The sequence below is a fragment of the Chelonia mydas genome, chromosome 3 (genome assembly GCF_015237465.2).
Source record: "Chelonia mydas isolate rCheMyd1 chromosome 3, rCheMyd1.pri.v2, whole genome shotgun sequence".
Classification (NCBI taxonomy): domain Eukaryota; kingdom Metazoa; phylum Chordata; order Testudines; family Cheloniidae; genus Chelonia; species Chelonia mydas.
The window spans coordinates 6966088-6988227 of record NC_057851.1 but is presented as its reverse complement, the minus strand read 5'-3'; the positions used below and the strand labels follow the sequence as shown (position 1 = coordinate 6988227).

General features: G+C 46.6%; 1 protein-coding gene across 4 annotated transcripts in view; it reads right to left on the bottom strand.

The window, feature by feature from the left end:
- Nucleotides 1-22140, bottom strand: part of EXTL3 (exostosin like glycosyltransferase 3) — a 225383-nt gene that overhangs the window by 4321 nt on the left and 198922 nt on the right. For all 4 annotated transcript variants that reach the window (XM_037893835.2, XM_037893836.2, XM_043542079.1 and 1 more), the window contains 3 exons: nucleotides 14717-14844; nucleotides 8638-8782; nucleotides 7200-7328 (listed from right to left, as the gene is read on the bottom strand). In XM_037893835.2, coding sequence (XP_037749763.1) covers nucleotides 7200-7328; nucleotides 8638-8782; nucleotides 14717-14844 — 402 coding nt within the window. The remainder of the gene's footprint in view (nucleotides 1-7199; nucleotides 7329-8637; nucleotides 8783-14716; nucleotides 14845-22140) is intronic.

The following is a 22140-nucleotide window of genomic DNA, read 5'->3' as shown; positions in this document are numbered from 1 at the left end:
GGCCATGCTGGGTCACACCAAAGGTCCATCTAGCCCAGTGTCCTGTCTTCCGACAGTGGCCAATGCCACATGCCCCAGAAGGAATGAACAGAACAGGGAATCCTCAAGTGATCCATCCCCTGTGACCCACTCCCAGCTTCTGGCAAACAGAGGGTAGGGACACCATCCCTGCCCATCCTGGCTAATAGCCAGGACCCTACATGAACTTATCTAGTTCTTTTTTGAACCCTCTTATAGTCTTAGCCTTCACAACATCCTCTGGCAAAGAGTTCCACGGGTTGACTGTGTGCTGTGTGAAGAAATACTGCGTTTTGTTTGTTTTAACCCTGCTGCCTATTAATTCTTGTGGCCCCTAGTTCTGGTGTTATGAGAAGGAGTAAATAACACTTCCTGATTTACTTTCTCCACATTAGTCATGATTTTATAGACCTCTATCGAATCCCCCCTTAGTCATCTCTTTTCCAACCTGAAAAGTTTCAGTCTTATTAATCTCTCTTCATACTGAAGCTGTTCCATACCCCTAATCATTTTTGTTGCCCTTTTTTGAACCTTTTCCGATTCCAATATATCTTTTTTGAGATGGAGCAACCACATCTGCACGCAGTATTCAAGATGGGGGTGTACCGTGGATTTATATAGGGGCAATATGACAGTTTCTGTCTTACTATCGAGCCCTTTCTTAATGATTCCCAACACACCGAGTGGATGTTTTCAGAGAATTATCCACAACGACTCCAAGGTCTCTTTCTTGAGTGATAACAGCTAATTTAGACCCCATCGTTTTATATGTATAGTTGGGATTATGTTTTCCAATGTGCATTACTTTGCATTTATCAACATTTAATTTCATCTGCCATTTTGTTGCCCACTCACCCAGTTTTGTGAGATCCCTTTGTAGCTCTTCGCAGTCTGCTTGGGACTTAACTATCTTGAGTAATTTTGTATCATCTGCAAATTTTGCCACCTCACTGTTTACCCCTTTTCCCAGATCATTTATGAACATGTTGAATAGGACTGGTCCCAGTACAGACCCCTGGGGGACACCACCATTTACCTCTCCCCATTCTGAAAACTGACCACTTATTCCTACCCTTTGTTTCCTATCTTTTAACCAGTTATCAATCCATGAGAGGACCTTCCCTCTTATCCCATGACAGCTTACTTTCCTTAAAAGCCTTTGGTGAGGGACCTTGTCAAAGGCTTTCTGAAAATCTAAATACACTATATTCACTGGATCCCCCTTGTCCACATGCTTGTGGACCCCCTCCAAGAATTCTAGTAGATTGGTGAAGCATGATTTCCCTTTACAAAAACCATGTTGACTATTCCCCAACAAATTAGGTTCATCTATGTTTCTGACAATTTTGTTCTTTACTATAGTTTCAACCAGTTTACCCAATACTGAAGTCAGGTTTACTGGCCTGTAATTTCTGGCATCACCTCTGGAGCCCTTTTTAAAAATTGGTGTCATGTTAGCTATCCTCCAGTAATTTGGTACAGAAGCGGATTTAAATGATAGGTTACATACCAGTTAGTAGTTCTGCAATTTCACATTTGAGTTCCTTCAGAACTCTAGGGTAAATACCATCTGGTCCTGGTGATTTATTACTGTTTAATTTATCAATTTGTTCCAAAACCTCCTCTAATGACACCTCAATCTGGGACAGTTCCTCAGATTTGTTACCTAAAAAGAATGGCTCAGATTTGGGCATCTCCCCACATCCTCAGCCATCAAGACCGATGCAAAGAATTCATTTAGTTTCTCCACAATGGCCTTATCATCCTTGAGTGCTCCTTGAGCATCTCGATCATCTCGTGGCCCCACTGGTTGTTTAGCAGACTTCCTGCTTCTGATGTACTTAAAAATTTTTTTGCTTTTACTTTTTGAGTCTTTGACTAGCTGTTCTTCAAATTCTTTTTTGGCCTTCCGAATTATATTTTTACACTTTACTTGCCAGAGTTTATGCGCCTTTCTATTTTCCTCACTAGGATTTAACTTCCACTTTTTAAAGGATGCCTTTTTGCTTCTCAGTGCTTCTTTTACTTTGTTGTTTAGCCACGGTGGCACTTTTTTGGTTCTCTTACTATGTTTTTTAATTTGGGGTATACATTTAAATTGAGCCTCTGTTATGGAGTCTTTAAAAAGTTTCCATGCAGCTTGCAGGGATTTCACTTTTGGCACTGTACCTTTTAATTTCTGTTTAACTAACCTCCTCATTTTTGTGTAGTTCCCCCTTTCTAAAATTAAATGCTACAGTGTTGGACTGCTGTAGTGTTTTCCCCACCATAGGGATGTTAAATTTAATTATATTATGGTCACTAGTATCAAGCAGTCCAGCTATATTTACCTCTTGGACTAGATCCTGTGTTCCACTTAGGACTCCATCAAGAATTGCCTCTCCTCTTGTGGGTTCCAGGACTAGCTGCTCCAAGAAGCAGTCATTTAAACTGTCAAGAAACTTTATCTCTGCATTCTGTGCTGCGGTGACATGTACCAAGTCAATATGGGGATAGTTGAAATCCCCCATTATTGTTGAGTTTTTTATTTGAATAACCACTCTAATCTCCCTGAGCATTTCACAGTCACTATCACCATCCTGGTCAGGTGGTTGGTAATATATCCCTACTTCTATATTCAGAGGAACAAACAGCATCATCTGACAGCCTGCTCCGAAGCTCCCTAGAGAGCAACGCATCCAGCAATCACTGATGTGCAACAGCAGCTTCCCAGCAGGCTGCAACCACAGAAAGGCTAGTAGAGGAAGTGAAGAGGAATACAGCTGCCAACTGAAAACACAAGGGAGGAGTTTATGGCAACCCTACTCATGTGAAAAACAGGTTCTCTAATGGCCCCAAACAAGACCTTTTAGCTGAGCACTGTGATCAGGACCTGGGCTTGCTGCCTCACTAAAGACCATCCCTCCAGCAGCATAAGCCTCAGGAAAGCCATGCATTCAGTACACAGACTGAACACCACCACTTCCTTCAGCAGCTGGGCTTTCCTTTTAGGTCTCCCATCCAGGTACTGACCAGATCCTAACTTGCTTAGCCTGTGAGCTGAGACAGTACCACAGCCTCTGATGGGAGAGCTTCAGGTAGGTACTACAACATCACACTGACTCTTCCTACTGCATGCATGTCTAGGTCGTCTCCGGAGGTGAAAGGCACTAACCCTACCGATGCACTGAATCACTACTTCCGATCTGTGACTCTAGAAAATTCAGCACAAGTACACACAGCTCCCTACCAGCCATGCCAGCTCATCTGTATGGCACGGTTTACCTGGCTCCCTTAAAATTAGAGCTACAATTTCATTAGATTTGGCCTCCCCCCAAACACACGTGCCCCAGCGATCTTGCTTGACCGATTTGATTAACCAGGGAAGCACTCCGACATTACACCGATGAGAGCCAGGAGAACACTTCCTAGATAGAAGGCACAGACTGAGCTCACGGGAAGTTTTATTTATTTGATTATTTCAGTTCATTTCTCCAGTCCTCTTCCTGGGGAATCCATCCTACTCACACTATCAGAGGCTGACATTTCTGAGCCATTCCTGCCACCAGGAGAGCCCGCAATGTACCACTGAAAAGTCTGTCTTTCTGGCAGTTCGGCTCTATAAGCATTTAAGATACACAGATAGTATCCTTACTCAGAAATCTCTGGGTTATACTGCTGGGAAAGAGTCTCAGGTTATGGAATGACACTTGCTCCCCTTCCTACGTCACGAAAGAGATCCAAGATTAGAGGATAAGGCAGCTCAAAGAGAAGCCATTGGCAGATGACAGGCTCCCTTCCCTGTGGCAGGCAGGCTCTCAGCAATCTGACCCTCTGACTGAAATATATGGAAGGAACATGAGCAAGTAAGGAAGAAAACAGATCCTTTCTAGGAATGGGAGACAAAGTTTGGGCAGGGGGCAGAGAGATCAGTCTCACCCCAAGCCTCTGTCTTATTTCTAGGAGAAATCTAAGTCTTCCTTGATGGCTCTAAAATGTTTGGTTCCCTCCCACTGTTCCACTGTTTCCTGCTCTCCAGCATCTCCGGGTGAGAGGGGAGCAGCGTGTGTCAAAAAAGCATGAAAGGAAGTTCCTTGCAGCATTTCTGGCCTGAACTGAACCCCACAGCTAGTAACTTCCTCCAACTTTTCCACAGCATGGACCAGACTTTACTGGGGAGCCCGTCTCATATGCACCCCTCCCCTCCCCTCCCTCTGCTCATTCCATAAGAGCCATCTGGCATCCCCAGCTGTGGCTTCCATGGGAAAGGAATGTCAGGAAAGGGGGAAAATCTATTTTTAGCTGCAATAAGTGCTTTTGAAAATGCTAATCATGCCACTTCCATTTGCTCTTCATTCCCCTCCCCCCTCCATCTGCTCTGTTCTCCCCCCCCCCCGCCCCCCCAGTGCCCCTGCCAGTGCATCTCTGCTGCCTGGCCCCCTTCTCTTCAACACAGATTCTCCATCCTGGTCAGCTCTAAATGACGTCATGGCTCGATATGGGGGTTGGAGCCCACATGCACCCAGACAAGCACTTATCAAATCCCAGCAGCACGCTTGATGCTTCATGTACAAAGACAACCACACGGCACCTGATGTGAGGCTCTTCTAGGGGCTCAGATATAGACTGTGGAGCTAAGACACAGAGTGGCACAGGGACAGGTGGTGGGGTAAGACTCTGTTGGCAGAGATGATTTCTGAAGGGCTTCGTGGAAGACAGTATATATGTTTTGAGGAGGGGCCTGGAGGAAGAAGCTGTTCCAAACGTAGGGTGCAGCATGGAAGAAGGCCCCAAGAGGAGATGGGTAGAGGTAACAAAGGGCTCAGATCAGAGAGATGCTCAGGTTCCAGGAGGTAGGAGGAGGAAGTGAGAGTAGAGATGCCAGGAGAGAAGGACACGTCAACATGCAGACGGTGAGTGGATGAGCATGGTCTACGTAGTCTAGGTACTGCGGGAGATCACTACAGACACTAGTCTCCCAGCTTTCACCTTTCTCTGCCCAGCAGTTGCCATAACCCAAAGCAGACCAGCTGTTAATGCAGAGAGACAGAATGCCCTGCAGCTCTACACGCCTCCTAGATGAAGCAGCTGGTCCAGCACCCACCAAATCATCTAGCTACACAGCTGATCTGAAAGGCCGAAGCAATGATCAAGACTTGTTGATCATTATCAGACAGACTATAGCTAACAACCACCCAGTGTCAGAAAGACAAGAGTGGGAAGGGTCCCCCCGAACTGGATGAATTACTGTGCAATTTCCCTGTTTCCTACAACAGATGGGGAATCTTCCATACAAAAGAAGAAAACAGAGATCGTTGGGAGTCCAAGTAAATAATGCTGGGAACAAAGCAGGTGTGGATTCACAAAGCATGCGACCCACCTCCTAATAAAGACTCCATCAGCTCTTTACTTACCACACTCCTAAAAGAAAAAAAATCTAGCCTTGAAAGGGACTTCACTATCATCCTGCAGTGAATTTACCAAGAGGTGATGCTGTTGGAATTAATGCCTGAAAGGCCTAATGTGTAAACTCAAATGAGAAAGGGCTGCTGGGACCTCCGTTATATATAATGCACGTAGCTTTAAAAGGGAATTCTTGATTTTGAAAGAGTGGTTAGTTAAGATGTTTTGTGTTGAGGGGTTTGGGAGGGTGTTTCAGGGAGAGAACTAAAAATAGGTCAGTCACCAAGCTTTGGAGGAGGGTTGGATATTTAACAAAAACTTTACAGATTGCTAAGTACTCAGAACTTTACAAAGGCTACAACTAAGCAAGTTCTGGTATATTACTGTTTAGGGAGTTTGCTGGACTTATTTCATTGGCCACTGCTATTGCTTAGCATAAGTGCTTTGAAATTGAGACACCAAGGTGCTAAGTGAGACAGCGGCAATCCTTGGATTAGAGTGCTAGAGACCAGTTTTCCAGCACTGTGCTCGGACGATGCTGCTTGTCTTTTCAGATTACAGTACATGGAGCTGGGAATGACGGAATCTGAGCTCAAGTCTGTATATCTGAGCAGACACAGTATTGAACAGAACGGTGTCCAGAGTCCATGCCTGATTGTGTTCTAAAGGAACAGGTAATAAGTTAACAACAAAAGAGATTCCTAGATTCCAAGGCCAGAATAGAAAGGGAGCCCTATGAAGCATATGCAACATACTAAGCACCAGCCCATCCTCCCACCCCCTCATTGTTCCTTGCCATCATTCATTGCGTTAAGATGCCGAGACACTATGATGATGAACCCTAAGGGAGACGGATGGCTGAACTGAGATGGACGCTCTCTGGGGTAGGCTCTGTTCCTCTGGGGACTGCAGACACATGCCTGCTTTTTCAGGAGGAATTAGTGATCCTGAGTGCCTCTGTTTTGGGGTGCTCAACCTGAGATATCATGAAACATCCGATTTTCGGAAAGTGCTGAGTACCCTCCCCTCTGAAAATCAGTCCCCTTTAATGTGTCTCAATTTGGACACCCAACAACACCTTTACACAAGGGGCAGAGCCCATTGTTTTCTGGGACTGTGCTACAGTGGAATCAGATCCCAATAGCCTCATTACCTCTCTCCACCCGAGTGCAAAACTAGACCCTAGGATCTCCAGTTTATAGTAGAATGAGACATATAGCAGCATCAGAAGCTCCGCAGAGACACGCTCCACAGCAGATGGCTTGTGATGACAGAACATACAGCGCTTGGTGCAGAAATGGGCCTAAAGGTGCTAGAGGACTCTACAGACCCTAATAACAACATCCCCTGCTTGTGCCTGTAACTTAAAGAAAGGTGCAAGACCACTTATCGAGCCCCTCGGGAAGCAAGTGGACTAAAGCTATTGACTCTGATCCCTTTAGCCCTCTCTGGTCTGGGTCCTGCCGGTCTCAGAGACAAACTGTTCCTACAGTGGAGAGCAGTGGGGAGACATGCAAATAGTCCCCCAGCTCTAGGGGACTTGAGGCGTGGCTTCTCACTGATCTGTTCCAGCCTGTTTGACTACCCCTACTGCGTGCTGCAAGGTGCATCCAAGCTGGGTTTCCCTTATTCAGTGGAAAGTCTCTTGGGGCTGGTCGTCTCACTCTCACTATTGGATACATTAGTCCCTGGGCCCAGGTGCACAGAGCTAAGATAGGTGCATTTCTAACAGATCAGAATAAATAACTATTTCTCCTGAAATCAGAAGCACTGTACGAGGTTCCCATCTACTGCTTTACCTTGATGGGTGGTTTCCTTGTGATGTGAGAGACTAGAAAGTTCATGGCAATATCCTCGCAGTTGATGTATTCGTCGACCATGTCACGGATGGCTTGTGGCATCACATAAGAATACAGGTAGGCGTAGTACTGAAACAAACAAACATTCAACAGTAAAACAGACCTGATCCAAAGCCCATTGAAGTCAATGGAAAGGATCCCCAGAACAATGCTGGGGGTAGGATTTATCTCCAAGAGAAGTTCTGCTTCATTCACTCACAGAGTAGCAGCGAAGCCACCCCACAGCTGCCATTACAGACCTGCAGCTCCTGGGATCCCACTCCATTGCAATCCGGACACACATGACCACCTCAAATCTTGCTGGTCAGTCTACACAATGTTTCTGCTGCATCTTGGTCCCTTCCCAGCAAGGGATGATGGTACAGAATGAGCCCTTTAAAGACCTAGCCCCTCACTGTCCCAAAAGGATACAAATAGTCTCTTTGTTCTCCACTGCCTTCCCCAGACGGGGATGAAGGAAGAAGGCTCTGAACACCTGATGGAGCTCTCTGCATCTGTCCCCAACTCCCCTCTTTTTATAACAGTAGCCTCAGATACAAATCAACTTAACCATAACCTTTCTAGCTTCTGAGCCCACTTCAGGATTCTTTTACATCTGGTAACCACAGGAGCCAGAGTTTCTGTGGTGACCCTGTTACCCCTTGCCACACTCGGGATGCATAAAATTAGATCCCAAAATAGGGTTGCTGCTAATTTTAGTTGTTCTTCGCTGGGAGAACTTGGGGCTGTGATTTCCAAGCTGCCTGAGGGATTTGGAATCCTAAGTCCCATTAAAACCAATGAGATTAGGAGCCCAACTCCCCTAGCTTTGAACCTTAGTTTTTCATTAGTGAAATGCTTTGTGGCTGCATTGTGAAGGGTGCTAAGTACATAGGTGTGTAAGCTATTGTTGGTATCACAGCAGTGAGCCTTTATGGACATTCCGCAGGTTCCTAAGGACTGGGAGCAACAATCCAGGGCTGGGCATCTGAACCCAGACTCCTGCATGGCAGGGCAGTGCAATAACAAATCACTAAGCCAACCCAGAGAAGCCCTGAACACTTTGATGGCTGGCATCACAGCATCTAAGAGAATTGCTGCAACTGAACTGGCCACATGCTCAGTCTCTCTCCCTCAGCTCAGAGCCATTCTATGCATCTTTCCTCAAATAAGCCGCATCTCTTGGGACACATATATATTAACCTTTCTTCAGCACGGTTTCCGTTTGCAGTGATTAATGAAGCTTATGTTGAGAATCAGAGACGCAAGAGAGAAGGAATGGTCAATTCTGGCACTAGTTTTTTAATCGAAAACTCAGGCTACTCTAAAAAGGAAAAGCAAAGCTGAGAGCTGGCCAAGGACTACTGAGACTGGGTTCTCTCTGACCACTTGCTCTTACCTTATGAAAGAAGGCAGCACCAGTCAGCACCATGGACAGTTCACAAGAGTAGTTCGAGTTATAGAGCCAGGATTGATGGGGGATGTCCCACGCATGGTATCGCCCAGGGAATCCAACAATGCGGTCCCTTGCCTCTCTCCAGACTCTGCAAATGTAAATACAGAACTTCAGTGGGGCAAGACCACAGCACACTCAAACTGTGAAAAGAATCACACAACCCACAACTGTAGTGTGGCTCTACCTAATAATGAAGATATGGATGGTCAGCCAAGGATCCCCAGGCCATAAAACAACGGCATGAAACAGGCACTCGGCAAAATCCTGGCCCCACCACAGTCAATGGCAAAACTCCAGCTAGCCCAAGAGTTCACCCATTATCCTCATTTTACAGATTCAAAAACTGATGCATTCAGAGGTTAAGGGTGGAATTTTCAAGGACAAGCAGCATCAGTCTAACTCTGGTCCCATTGGAGTTGATGGGAGTTTTAGCACTGATTGCAGTGGGAACAGAGTTATGTAATACTGAGCGCTTTTTGGAAATCCCATCCTAAGAAACATGCCTGAGATCACATAGTAGGGCTGGACACAGAATGCCAAGGCTCCTGACTGCCAGATTCAGCTCTAAATGCTAAAGAAACACTGGTGATACACTACAAGGAGCAAACTCCACAGACAGGGGCCCTGGCGAAAATTCCTTTTGTCCCAAGGATCTCAAAGTGCTTTAGAAAGAACGTCTAACACACAACGGTACTGGCTGTACTCTGAGCTCATTCAAAACTGATCTTTCAATCCCATACAAGTTTATCATCATCCAACCAACTTTTCCAAGCTCAGTCATGGACACTCTCCAGTACCAGCAAGTTTCTCAGTCCAGCCCCTTTCAAGCAGGGCAAGAGGCTGGTTTGGGTTGGTTTTCCATACGGAAAGAATATTTTTTCCACCTCACCTAACTTGTAAATTACTCAGGGGATTTTCCACAGACTTCAAAACAAAAACCAACCACCCCAAGTATCTTCTGGACAAGAGAAAGCACGGAAAACGAAAACCCAAATGAAATGTGCAGAAAGTTATGAGCAAGGAAAAGCCGGTTATAACAGAAATGGTTTTGTTTGCTACCAAGCCCACACCATAACATAGATCACTCAATTCAAGATGTTTTATCAACTAAGGATGAAAAGTTAAATAAAATCAACATTTCAGCTACTTTTGTTCCAAAATGTTTTCCCCTGAGAGGGGCAGGGTCACGTGTGTGTAGCTGAGGCACAGAGCCGGGAGTCTAGATATCTGAGTTCTGTTCCCGGCTCTGCTACAGACCCCCCCTGTGTGAACTTGAACAGGTCACCCCATGTCTCAGCTTCCTCATCTGCCTAGTGAGGGTAACGCTGACCTCTCTCCAGGGGATGGGGGGAGGCTAAAGTCACTGGTGTTTGTAAAACACCAGGATATTAGCAGATGGGACGTGCTGCACAACAGCTAAGTATTATTATTCATCGTCACAGAAATTGGAGCTTTGCCAACTCCCCACCCAGCTGTGCAGGAGCGGGCATAACAGCCTGGCAGGATCTGCTCTCCACTCCTCCCCTCTGGCCACGTGGGTTCCCCATGAAGGGGAGGAAGGGGCCTCTTCACACCCCCTTTCTCCCTTGCACAGCCACATAAGAGGGGTCATGATTGAGCCTTATGTGATTAAATGGTGACGGTCACATATGAGAAAGCAAGCACTTAATATTCCATTCTCATTTGAATCTCTCTCCCCTCCAGGAGGAATCTCTCTGGATTATTGGAAAATTGTCAGGAATAATTAAGAAAAACCATCAGAGTGCGAGGTCTAACCTGGGAACTACGCCTGGCTTTATGCTGCAGGGCAGCTTGGCTCTTTTCAGATCATTTGATCTTGTCCAGTTAATGCTTAGTGTCTAAATTACATATTGCAAACTGGAACTTGGTGCCTCTCATCTAAATAGAACGTGTCTCTGCTGAATGCAGAAAGGGGCTTTCCCTTCATCCTAGGAGCGAAGTGTGGCCACACATGGTAATTTTCTGCCACTGTGTATTGTACAAGTGTTCCCACCCGCGGAATATTCTCCTCTCAGGATGGCGGTTACAGAGATCATTGGTGCAGGGCAATAGCAGAAGTGCTAACAGAGACACTACCAATGCCTCCTGGGCATTCGTTACATTTATCAGTACAGTAGGAGACAAAGATGCTTTAACTGTAGACACTGCTAATTAAATTAATGGAAATCCAATATAACCTGGTAATGAAAACATGAATAATTAAAGCTGTCAGCACCTTCCTGGTCACCATCCTTCCACCATGCAGTTATTTTTGCAGGTTTTTATTAATCCGACATGACTTAGTTTTTAATAGTTGGAGCAGGAACTATTCATGCCCTTATTAAGTTATTCCTACTTCTGCATTACTGGGGTGCTTTTCCCCCAAGCAGAAGTCAAGCCCTGGAAGTCAAGGATTCCTTGGCTTTAGACAACCGTCTAATGTTTATTTCTTTGAGGGGTTATAACTGGAGCATCGCCCCTGTTTTATGGCTAAGGAAAATGAGACAAGGTGAGGGAAAGTGAGATACCCAAGATCACGCAGCAAGTCAGTGGCAGAGTTTGGAATAGAACCTAAGGCTAGAGCCCTGAAACCTGACCCAAACCTGCTAGGATCTGACTACAACTGTTGGGTCTGGGAAAGCAACCGGTCCCTTGTGGGCTTGCTCTCATGGGATCGGTGTGGCTGCGTGATCCCCACTCCTGCTGGCCACCGCCACCTTGCTGCGCGGCATGCACTGCAGAGCGAGAGTGCCGAGGAGTCCGTGTGCCTCATGCCGCAGCACAGCCGAGCCAACCCCACCTCGGGCAGGAAGCAGCAGCGCTGACTCGCGCATGGTAGGGGAAAGGGTCAGGGTTGGCTGGAAAATGACTTGACCCTTTCAGGTCAGCTGAGCTTGAGTTTGGTTGGGGCCTAAAAATTAGGCCCAAACAGACCTCTACCTAGGAGTCCTGGCTCCCCCTTTTACCTGCCTCCCAACCACCAGGCCAACACACCCGAGTGACAGAGAAGACCTGAACTCCTTTCCCCTCTTCCGCTAGCTGACTGAGCTCTTGGATTAGTGAAGAGAGGCCACTGCGCAGACTGCAACCCCTATTGGCCAGAGGAACCAAGAACCAAGTGAGTGACACAAGCTTACGTAGTGGCATCATTAGCCTGCTGTGTCAGCCCCTGCCCTTGGAACACACCTCTTGGCATGTATTTACGTGCTCTTTAGCTGTACGAGTTGAAGGAGCAGCCCCGGAGCCTCCCACGATGGAAGCTCAGACTCAATTAGAACCTGCTACCACAGCCGCTCTGACAGCCAGATTCCATCAGCGGCTGGAACAGAGACTGGCCTCGCTCCCTTTCCCCAGGCCCCAGTTCACTACTTCACCCCAGTCGCCTGCCTCTGCACCCAGGAAACCCTCTGCAAGTGCAGAGCGGATGGAAGTTTAGATGCTGAAGTGGGAGAGGGACGGGGACAATAACAACAACATACTGATGACAGGATGTTCTGTGAAAGTTAATACAGCCCCAGCCAACGTGCCAGAGGCAGAAGAGATCTGCGGGGTCACGCTGTCAGGAGAGAGATTCAGGAGGACCGCCGGCAGCGCCTGGCAATGAAGGACGCGTTCCCTGAGTCAGGGCAATATGTCAAACTGACAATCCCACGGCCACTGAGAGCAGCACAAACAAGGCGATGCCGCCCCTGCCACCCCCATGCTTCTTCAGGCTTTCATAATTGAAGCTGCCATCCTTCTGCAGCCGGCGGGTAATCCATTCATAGAATCATAGAATATCAGGGTTGGAAGGGACCTCAGGAGGTCATCTAGTCCAACCCCCTGCTCAAAGCAGGACCAATCCCCAATTTTTGCCCCAGATCCCAAATGGCCCCCTCAAGGATTGAACTCACAACCCTGGGTTTAGCAGGCCAATGCTCAAACCACTGAGCTATGCCTCCCCATGCCCCAAACTGACTGCATAGGCCCTGCTTCCCCATCAGCACCTACATGGAACCAGGTCCCAGGGGGACTGCCCATCTTTATGCTGCCGCCCCCTACGGACCACACTAGATAGGTGCAGCTAATGTCAACAACAGACACCCCCACACCAGTGTTCCCTCTAATTTTTCCTGCCCATGTGCGGAATTAATTGTGTTATGTGCACTAATATGGAGGTGACGTGTGACATATCACTTTCATTTTGGTGCACATAAGAAAGTTCATGGGGTGGGGCTGAGGGGTTCAGCGTGTGGGAAGGAACTCAGGGCTGGAGCAGAGGGTTCGGGTGCAGGGGGTGAGGGCTCTGGCTGGGGGTGTGGCAGAGGGGATCAGGGCTGGGGCAGAGGTGCAGGGGTGTGAGGGCTCTGGCTGGGGGTGCGGGCTCTGGGATGGGCCTGGGGATGAGGGGCTTGGGGTGCAGGAGGGTGCTCCGGGACTACGGCAGGGAGAGAGGGCTCACCCCAGCAGCACCTGGGCTGGACGGGGAGAGGTGCCTCTCCCTGCTGCGGGAGCTCTGAGGCTGGGGCTGTGGGAGAGGTGCCCCCCACACACCCCGGCTGTGGCAGTTCTGGGCCAGGACTGGGTTCGGGCCAAGGGAGGGGTGCCCCACCCCTGGCTGTGGCAGGTCCGGGACATCCATCCTCCGACAGGTCTGGGCAGGGGCTGGGTTCGGGCCACCCCGCCCCTGGCAGGTCCCAGCCGGACGGGTTCCCAGAGCGGTGCTAAATAGGCTGCTGCACAGCTTACAGGGAACTTTGCCCCACACCTGGACAGGCTACCCTCTAAGAACGGGCGGGAGAGTTTAAATCCCTTGGTCCATTCAATCCGGGAACTCTGCTGACTTTGTCAATGAGGGGGACAATTTGGACGGGGTGTCTGAGAGATGTGAACACCTTGGAACAGGACAGACCATCCACCCACTTCACAGAGGCTGCTGGACAGCCATCAGTTTGCACCAGCTTTTGTCGCTACCTACCTGAGCTGGATTTGACCCAGCAGCATAGGAGCAAAAGGCTTTTCTACCCTGTTATCAGCCCCTGCACCACCCAAACGGAATCTTTAATGTCACAGTTCATGACTATGCAGGAACCTTAAACTTAACTCGGGCAGGCATATTAAGTCAGTTATTTAGAAGTATTTTAATTTAGGAGGTTTTGGTCAGGTCTAAATGCTTAATAAGTGACGATAACAGGAATGATGGGTAGGGCTGGTAGTACCAGATGTTTTTAAGGCTACCCAACACTTCCCATTATAAGACCCTGTTTTCAGTTGCTTATAAAACTTTGCCAAACTATCTGGGCTGAAACTTTCCTCGAGAATGGTTCAGCAGTTTCTGAGAACAGGACTAGGGAAAAATATGTTGTTTTGTCCATGTTAAAAAATTGCGGTGACCTTTTCTTGTGGAAAAAGCAGTATGTGACCGTGTAATTATAATAATTGCACAGGCAACCTTAATTGTGGCATTTCCTGACATTTGTGTGCTTGACTTTGTAATCCTATTAAAGTTCTTTTAACATTGTTTTTCTGTCTAAGAATAATACAGACTTTGTATTTATAGCACCTTTCACTCAGGGATCTCCAAGCACTTTATGATTAATCATTAAGCCCGCAGCATCCCTCTGAGATATGGAAATATGACTGTCGCCGTATTAGAGATGGGGAAACTGCCCTCGAAAAGGTGAAGGCTAACATTTTGAAATGAGAGTGCCTGACTGTTCCAAAGCACTGAACAACGGCAATACTCACTGAAAGCAATGAAAGCTGCAGGTGCTCAGCACTCCTGAAAACCAGGCCCATTACTGAGGTGCTATAAATGAACTTTAAGTGGCTAACTTGAGACATCCAAGTTTCAAAACTCTGGTCGAAGTGGCCAAGGAAATCAGTAGCAGAGCCAGGAATAGAATCGTACTTCTCTTGACTCCAGTTCCTGGCTTTAACTACACTTCAGAATGTGGATCTGAATGGAACATGGCTCGATTGTATATGGCCTGGTCCCCACGACCCCAACCAACCGCACACGCACAGACTTTACGCTACTCACCGGAACCCAAACATGATCTCGTCATGGCGAAGGTGGGCGTCATCGTCGATAGACAGAATGGCCTCTGTCTCGATCTCATCCCATGGCAGGAACCTGTTGTTCAGACTGTTCTTTTCTGTGCGGACAACCTAACAAACACACAACAATTATAGCTAGGTGCTCGCCAGACTGACATAACAAAGCTTTAGAGACGGGGCAAGCCACCCCAGCACCTGCAGTTATAAGGCCATGTTTCTATACTGCCGTTCGGCCCCAGTACCTGACAAACGGTAAGGTTTCTGCTCCCACACTGAATTCAGTGAATTCCAGCTGCTTGAATTACAGATTCCAACCTGTCTCATTTGGTCACTGGAGTTACTCCACATCCAGGGGCACATCAGTAAATCAGATTAACTCCCCTGAAGTCAGATGGAGCCAATTTACACCAGCTGAGGTTCGGGCCCCAATGTTGTTACCTCAGAATCATTATACTGAGCCCAACATTTTACTCATCGTTTCCTGTAAATTTCCTGATTAAAGTAACAGAATGACTGAAATTAGAGATGAGAAAAAGGTCTGCGAGGACAGCTAGGCTATACCCTGGCTAGTGAAGGACTGATCTTGCAATGTATTTTCCAGTGCTTTGTCCAGTCTGATCTTAAGCATACTGTGGGATGAAACATCCATCACTTCCCTGTAAGAGGACCAAATTGAATACATCTCCTTTTCAGGAAGTTTCTCCACATATTCATCCTAAAATTTCCCTTTCTTATATTTATCTCATTACTCCTAGCATACACCCCTGAAACCATATTAAATTCCTCCCACTTCTTGGTTGATTACACTTTCAAATATGACCCCGCCTCCGAGACTTCTTGATTGACCCCTAGCCTAGTCAAGCTATACTGAATTCAGTTCTTTTAGGTCTTTCCTCCTAGATAAATCTCTCCAGCCCTTTAATCATTTCTGTTGCTCTCCTCTAAATGATCTCCCCAGGGTTCTTTTTTTTTTTTTTTAAAACGTCTGCAACCTGATGAAAAGAATACAGCATTGTGGCAATCAAACTTAATTAAAGAAGATTACATTTGATCATATAAAAAAACCACACCGAAACCATTAACTGTGGAGAATATTTGTATCAGGGATCTGTGTGACAGCTGGGGAGATTAAAGTCCCATGTAAAGCCAGAGTTACTGCTCTCTTTTGTCAATAGCGACTGGAAAAAAAAAAATAGAAATTCAACGGGAATGCATTAAAATATTTCACGAAAGATCCATCAAAAGCACAAACAATTTATTGCAGAGAGTGAACAAATTACGCAACTATAAGCTGAAGTGTATCAAGGCCACAGCTGCGCGGGCGGCGTTCACACAACAGAAGGGCTGCCTACTCAATTAGTTCACATCAGAGAATACCAACCACAAACAGACACACAATATGGGAAGATGAATTTTTTTCCCAAGGTGGAGAAGTGAAAAAATGATGACAGTACTTGTGTTTATTTCAGTCCTAGTTAAACTGATACAACAGATGAGATCGCCAAGCAGTCTTCTATCAGGGGACGACATCAGCTGGCAGTTTCCTACTCGAATCACAGTCGAGGTGGGTCTGGAGGAGGGTAGTGGTTTTAGACTAAGCCAGCGAGGGTGTTCCAAGCATAGGGAGCAGCATGGAAGAAATGGACAGTTGGGTGTTAGAGGATGGCCTGGTCACTGGTGCGGTGGCTTGGTAAGAGAAAAGAGCTGATAAGCAGGAGAGGCGGGCGGTGAAGGGCCTATGGTTTGAACACGATGCAGTGGAAACGAGGAGCTGATGGAAGATTGCAAAAGGGGGCTGACATGGTCATAACAAAGGACAAGGAGGATAAGTGTACTGGGCATCAGCAAGGCCAGAGAGTAGGAGACTGCCGTAGTCACAATGGGAGACCACAAGGACCTGGACTAGAGTTTGAGCCGTGTGGTCTGGGATAAAAAGGGCAATCCTAGAAAGGTTACTGAGGAAGAAGGTGGTGGTGGCCTGGGTGTGCGGGGCAAGAGAGGGAGAGAAGTCAAGGATGACCCTTGGGTGTGGCTCTGGGTGACAGGAAGGACTGAAACATTTCCTTTGCAGCATCACAGACTGGCCCTCTAACTGTCCTGAGCAAACAATTCTGCTGATAATGCACAAGGAGGAGAAGAGTCCAGCTTGCTCTCCCTTAGCTGGGTTGGCTCTGCAGGGACAGCAGGAGCAAAAATGTATTTTAGTCACAGGAGTAAGACAACATGACTCTGCACATGCACAAGATACCACTTGAACAGAGTCACTTTTCAGAGGAGAGCCAGCACTTTAGGCCAACAGGATGACCGGAGCAAGTGGATGTTCCAGGATGAAACTGTCAGTTGACACTTCCCTGCTGCTCAGGGGGTCACCTAATCGCATCAGAGCCCTTGCTTTAACAGAATTCGGCACGAAGGACTGCAGTCACGGAAGAGACTCAATAAAATTACATGCAGAGAAAAGCCCGAGCTATGTAGTCAGTCGTTCAGAAAAATGAGATAAAGGAGGGAGCGGACCGGCTGCAGAGAAAAACAATCATTCTGTCTGTTTAATTGAGAGCTATTAACTCCCATCTCCAGCCCTGTTATAATTTATCATCCGACGCATTATTGCACTTACAGGGTTACAACTTTATTATGTGAATGCAAATGCCTCAGTAAGCTTCCTTCCTCCTCCATGCTGCGGACTCCTTCCTGTTTGCATTCTAACAGCTTTGTTTGCCTTGCACACCAGCTCTCAATGGATTGCTAAAGACTTAAGTCAGTGTCAGGATTGTGCAGCTATTGTAAAAGTGGCTGGAGACGAGGTTTCTTGGTTTATAACATTGTCGAGAGCCTCTCCAGTAAATTACAGCCTTGTATTCAGTTTGGAGCTATTCATCATTCCATACGTCTATTCAACAATACAAAATGGGTTTCATTCCCTAATGGATGTCGTGCTGCATTTTTGCAATATGCATCAGTTCCCCTCATCATATCTCGTAAGAAAATACTGGCCATAGGTGACTTCTTAAAGAATATTTTCTTCCTCTCTGCAGCTCTTTACTTTCATCAGCTGTGTCTAAGTAACTAACAACACTGCCAATTTAATTTCGGTGGGGAGGAGAGTAGACTGACACACTATGTGTCTCCCACATACAATGGAATTTATTATTGATCCCGTCAAGCCTACAGAAGTCTTTTCATTGACTTTAGTGGGAATTAGATTGAGACCACAGTGAATTGGGACACAGTGAAACAGTCTTTAAATTATTATCTCTGTAGCATCAAGAGTGTTTAGGTATTTTACAGACAAGGTCTTTGCCCTGAGGCGCTTACAAGCTAAGTAGGCAATGGACAGATGAAGGAAAAAGGGAGGAAAAGCAGCATGAGGCAGAGTGAGAGAGAGAAGTTTCTTCTCCTTTCCATAAGCAAGCAATGGGTAGAACTTCACACTTATCAGACCTACTAACCAGGGGCTGATGTGAAAGACAAAGGCCCCAGAAGAGGATCCAAGAGCATCCTGGTAAAAATCTCAACACCCTTTCTCTTCCCAGCAGCTGGAAGGTAGCAGGGCTGAACTTCCAGCCAGGGCACTGCTCCAGGACCTCATTGACGGGGCCTTTACCAAATGCAGCCAAATTTCCATTGCTTGGAAGGTGGGCATACATTAGATCCAGATTTTCTAGTATCCCCAACATTAAAGGCTATTCAGATCTGGGGGGTTCGTTCCACTGAGCATCGAGAGAAGGTCAAGATGCAAAGTTTGTATCCAGCTCTTCTGTTCCCCAAAGTGTGAGGCAGTTGGGAACTGGGGCTTGACCCAGGTCTGAAGAATTTTTAAAACTGGTTTGAATTTGCAAGCCAGCAATTCCTTTCATGAGGCTTCAACCCTCAGGGAGAGCTCTCTGTATGCTCGAAAGCTTGTCTCTCTCACCAACAGAAGGTGGTCCAGTAAAAGACAATTACATCACCTGCCTTGTCTCTCTAATATCCTCTGACCAACATGGCTACACCACCACTGCATATTTGCAAGAAGGCAGAGTTCAGATTGCGCATTCTGCTTAAACCTTTAAATTTCCTGATTTTCAAGTATTTAACTGTTCAAACAATGTTGCATTAACAATGCTTTTGCATTTCATACAGATTGTGCACATTGTTTATAATGAGGCAAAAGTTTTTATTAGGGAGTGTTTAAGATGCAAGCAGCTTGTGAATCAATACATTCTAAGGAAAAGACCGGCACTGTTTATTGATTCAGCTGTTCTCCTGTAAGCTTACTGAACTGCGTAACACAAATATCGCCAACTGAGAAATTGAAATGGATCCTGCTGAATGTATCTGAAATTGGTAGCTTCAGTGGGATAAACAGATTAGCTTTAGTGCACTCCATTTAAATCAGAGGTTTTCAACCCGTGGCCGGTGGGCCGCATGCGACACAATTAGCACACAGCTGCAGCCCAGCTGTGTGCTAAAGGCCACCAGGCCGCACAACGGGGGTGGCATTCCTGGCTTCCTGGCCCCCCGCCCAGGGCTCCACTCCTGGCCCCACTCTGTGCAGGGGTCTCTGGGCGGGAGGTGCTAGGCATAGGGGTCTGGAGGGTTGGGGGGGGCACGCTGGGGTTCTCAACCTGTGGTCCAGGTAACACAATGATAAATAGGTTGAGAACCACAGATTTAAACTCTTGTTCCAGTTACAGTAAAAAGCTGCTGCCAGGGGAACGGAGGGCTCAGAGAACTGGTAAAGTGATATAAACACCTTCTAGGTCACCAGTTCAAATCCAGCCAAAGCTGGATGTAATTTAAACTTGTTTACCCAGATCCCTTGTCTTCAATGGAACTGTCCTTATTTACACCAGTTCAGGATCTGGCCTACTGCCATCTGTTGGCCATTGTTGACAGTTCGTGACCCGCCATGTAATAACCTCGCGACAACCCTGAGGGGTCCCGACCCCCAGTTTGAGAACCCCTGGCCTAGTGGCTGAGCAACTACATCACGATGCACCCTAGTAGCTGGAACCCTTGTGGGGAGCCTACAAGGTCCGCAATGAATGCCATGGAGTTTGTCCCTCTGGAAACAGGCATGATTGGCCATGTGGGGAAGCTGGCACTGCTGCTGCCCATGCTATACCTGTTCTGTAATTAAACGAAGGACTTCAGTCTCCAGAACTGATAGTCCTGCACCTTCCACCTGTCTACCTTAGAACAAAGGAGACACTGGGTAATTAGGTTTTTTTACAATCACTCCTTCCTAGTATGTTCCTAGAAGATTAATGTAAAAATATCCCCCTCTCTCTCCAGCAATTTTGCATTTTTAGACACCAAACCTCAATTTTCCCTACAATTTCAAGGGATCTGAAGTAAACTTGGTAATTTGTGTTTAGATAGGCACAGCCAAGGCTGGTAGATCTAAAATGAGACCTACCAGTTCTCTTGACTTGCGGACACATGGATGGTGCAGCCGGGCAGAGCAGAATGATGGTGGCACATGCGTTCACCCAAGATCCCAAATTAAACCTGCACCTGGAGTCGTTCCCTGTGGGTTGCCTGCCTGACAAGCTGCCATTTAACAGCATTGCAGTCCTTGATTTAGGGGGCAGAAGGATCTCGCACTATGAGGAGGAGGAGGTGGTTTTTAGCGGTAGACTTTGCTCACTGGGTTTGATAGAGCACAGAAAGTTATTAAACCCGCAGTGATGATAAAAGCAATGCAAAAAATCAACAGACACACAGAGCAGCTCTGGAGATGCCTCATCCTAGTGGCGGGGTTGCTCTTGTAGACAGTCCCTAGAGCAGTACTGGCACCTGGAAGCCTTCTTGCCTGTTCTGCTCTCTGGTCTTCCAGCATCTGAGCTCATTGGCCTTGCAGGGGACGGTACAAGATTTTTTTTTAAGCCAAGCTTACCTTGACCTTGGACTAAGCATCTAGAGGTGCTTCCCATCTCCTGACATCTGTTGTGATGGTTGACAGGGGCCAGCTATTACTACTACATTGGCAATACTAGTTTTGACTTTGAATTTATACATTGCATCCATGGGCTGGGGAAATGGACACATCATATATGATTAGATGGAAAAATAAAACCCTGGAGAAAGCTAACGGTATCTTGGGGAAACATTTCTCCTCCAGATCAAGTGACTAATTTGGTCCAAAATGGCGTCTTTTGATTCAGGGACATTTTTTTTAAACACAAAAAAAATGTCCCTGAATCAAATACTATCTCCTGAAAGGTTTTTACATTCCAAAGGGACTGTAAAAAGAACCCATTGAATTTGTCGGGCATGAAATGGACATTACCGGTACAAATGTACTCTGTAGATTATTGGGCTGAATGAAAAAAGAGAGGTTATTATACCAGCAAAGTAAAAAGTCAAGGTCTCTCCCTTAGATGACATTAAGTGAGATTTAGCAATTCTTCCTGGCTTAGTCACAAAGCTCAAATAAAACTAAATGCCACTTCGCCCTTCTAGATCACCTTCCACCCGGGGATCCCAAAGCACCTTCCTAATATTAATTACGTAATCCCATTCTGGGGGAAGCCAGATACAATGGTGCCTGCGTGTCTTTATAAATACACAGCTGAACAAACATCATGGAGATCTGCAAAGTTCATAGATTTATGAAGTTTAAGGCCAAAAAGGACCATTAAATCATCTAGTCTGATCTCCTGTATCTCACACGCCGTCCAGTCTCACCCAGTTACCCCATATTGAGCCCAACAACATGTGTTTGGCTAACTCATCTCTTCCAGAAAGGCACCCAGTCTTGATTGGAAGACATCAAGAAATGGGAAATCCACCACATCCCTGGGCCGTCAGTCACCCTCACTATTAAAAATCTGTGCCTAATCTGAGCTGCTCAGGTGGCCCCCGGGCCAGCCGCATCTGCCACTCCAGAAGTCCCAGAGAGTCACGGAATCCATGACCTCCGTGACAGACTCGCAGTTTTAAGTATAATCAAGTCACCTCTCAATCTTCTTTTTGACAAATTAAACAGATTGAGCTCTTTAAGTCTCTCACTGTAAGGCATTTTCTCCAGCCCTCAAATCATTTTTGTGGCTCTTTTCTGCACCCTCTCCAATTTTTCAACAGTTAAACAGAAAGTCACATGAGAACATAGCAAGTCATCCAACAAGGCACTTAAGCACATGAAACCAATGGGGCTACTCACTTGCTTAAAATTAAGCTTGTGCTAAAGCACTTGACTGGATTGTGCCCAAAGAACGTGAGCTCTGTGACAACACACTGGTTCAGTAGACTGTGACCCATGATCTAGGGAGGGTTGAGATAACGAGGTCATGCAGTTACCCAGTGAGTGAAAAGAAAGATGAGTATGAGTTCAACAGAAACTGCTACGTACCAAACTTTTATCAAAGCACATGCATTGTTCTCACTATCTGCATGCAAAATGGAAAAAACATGTTATATGGG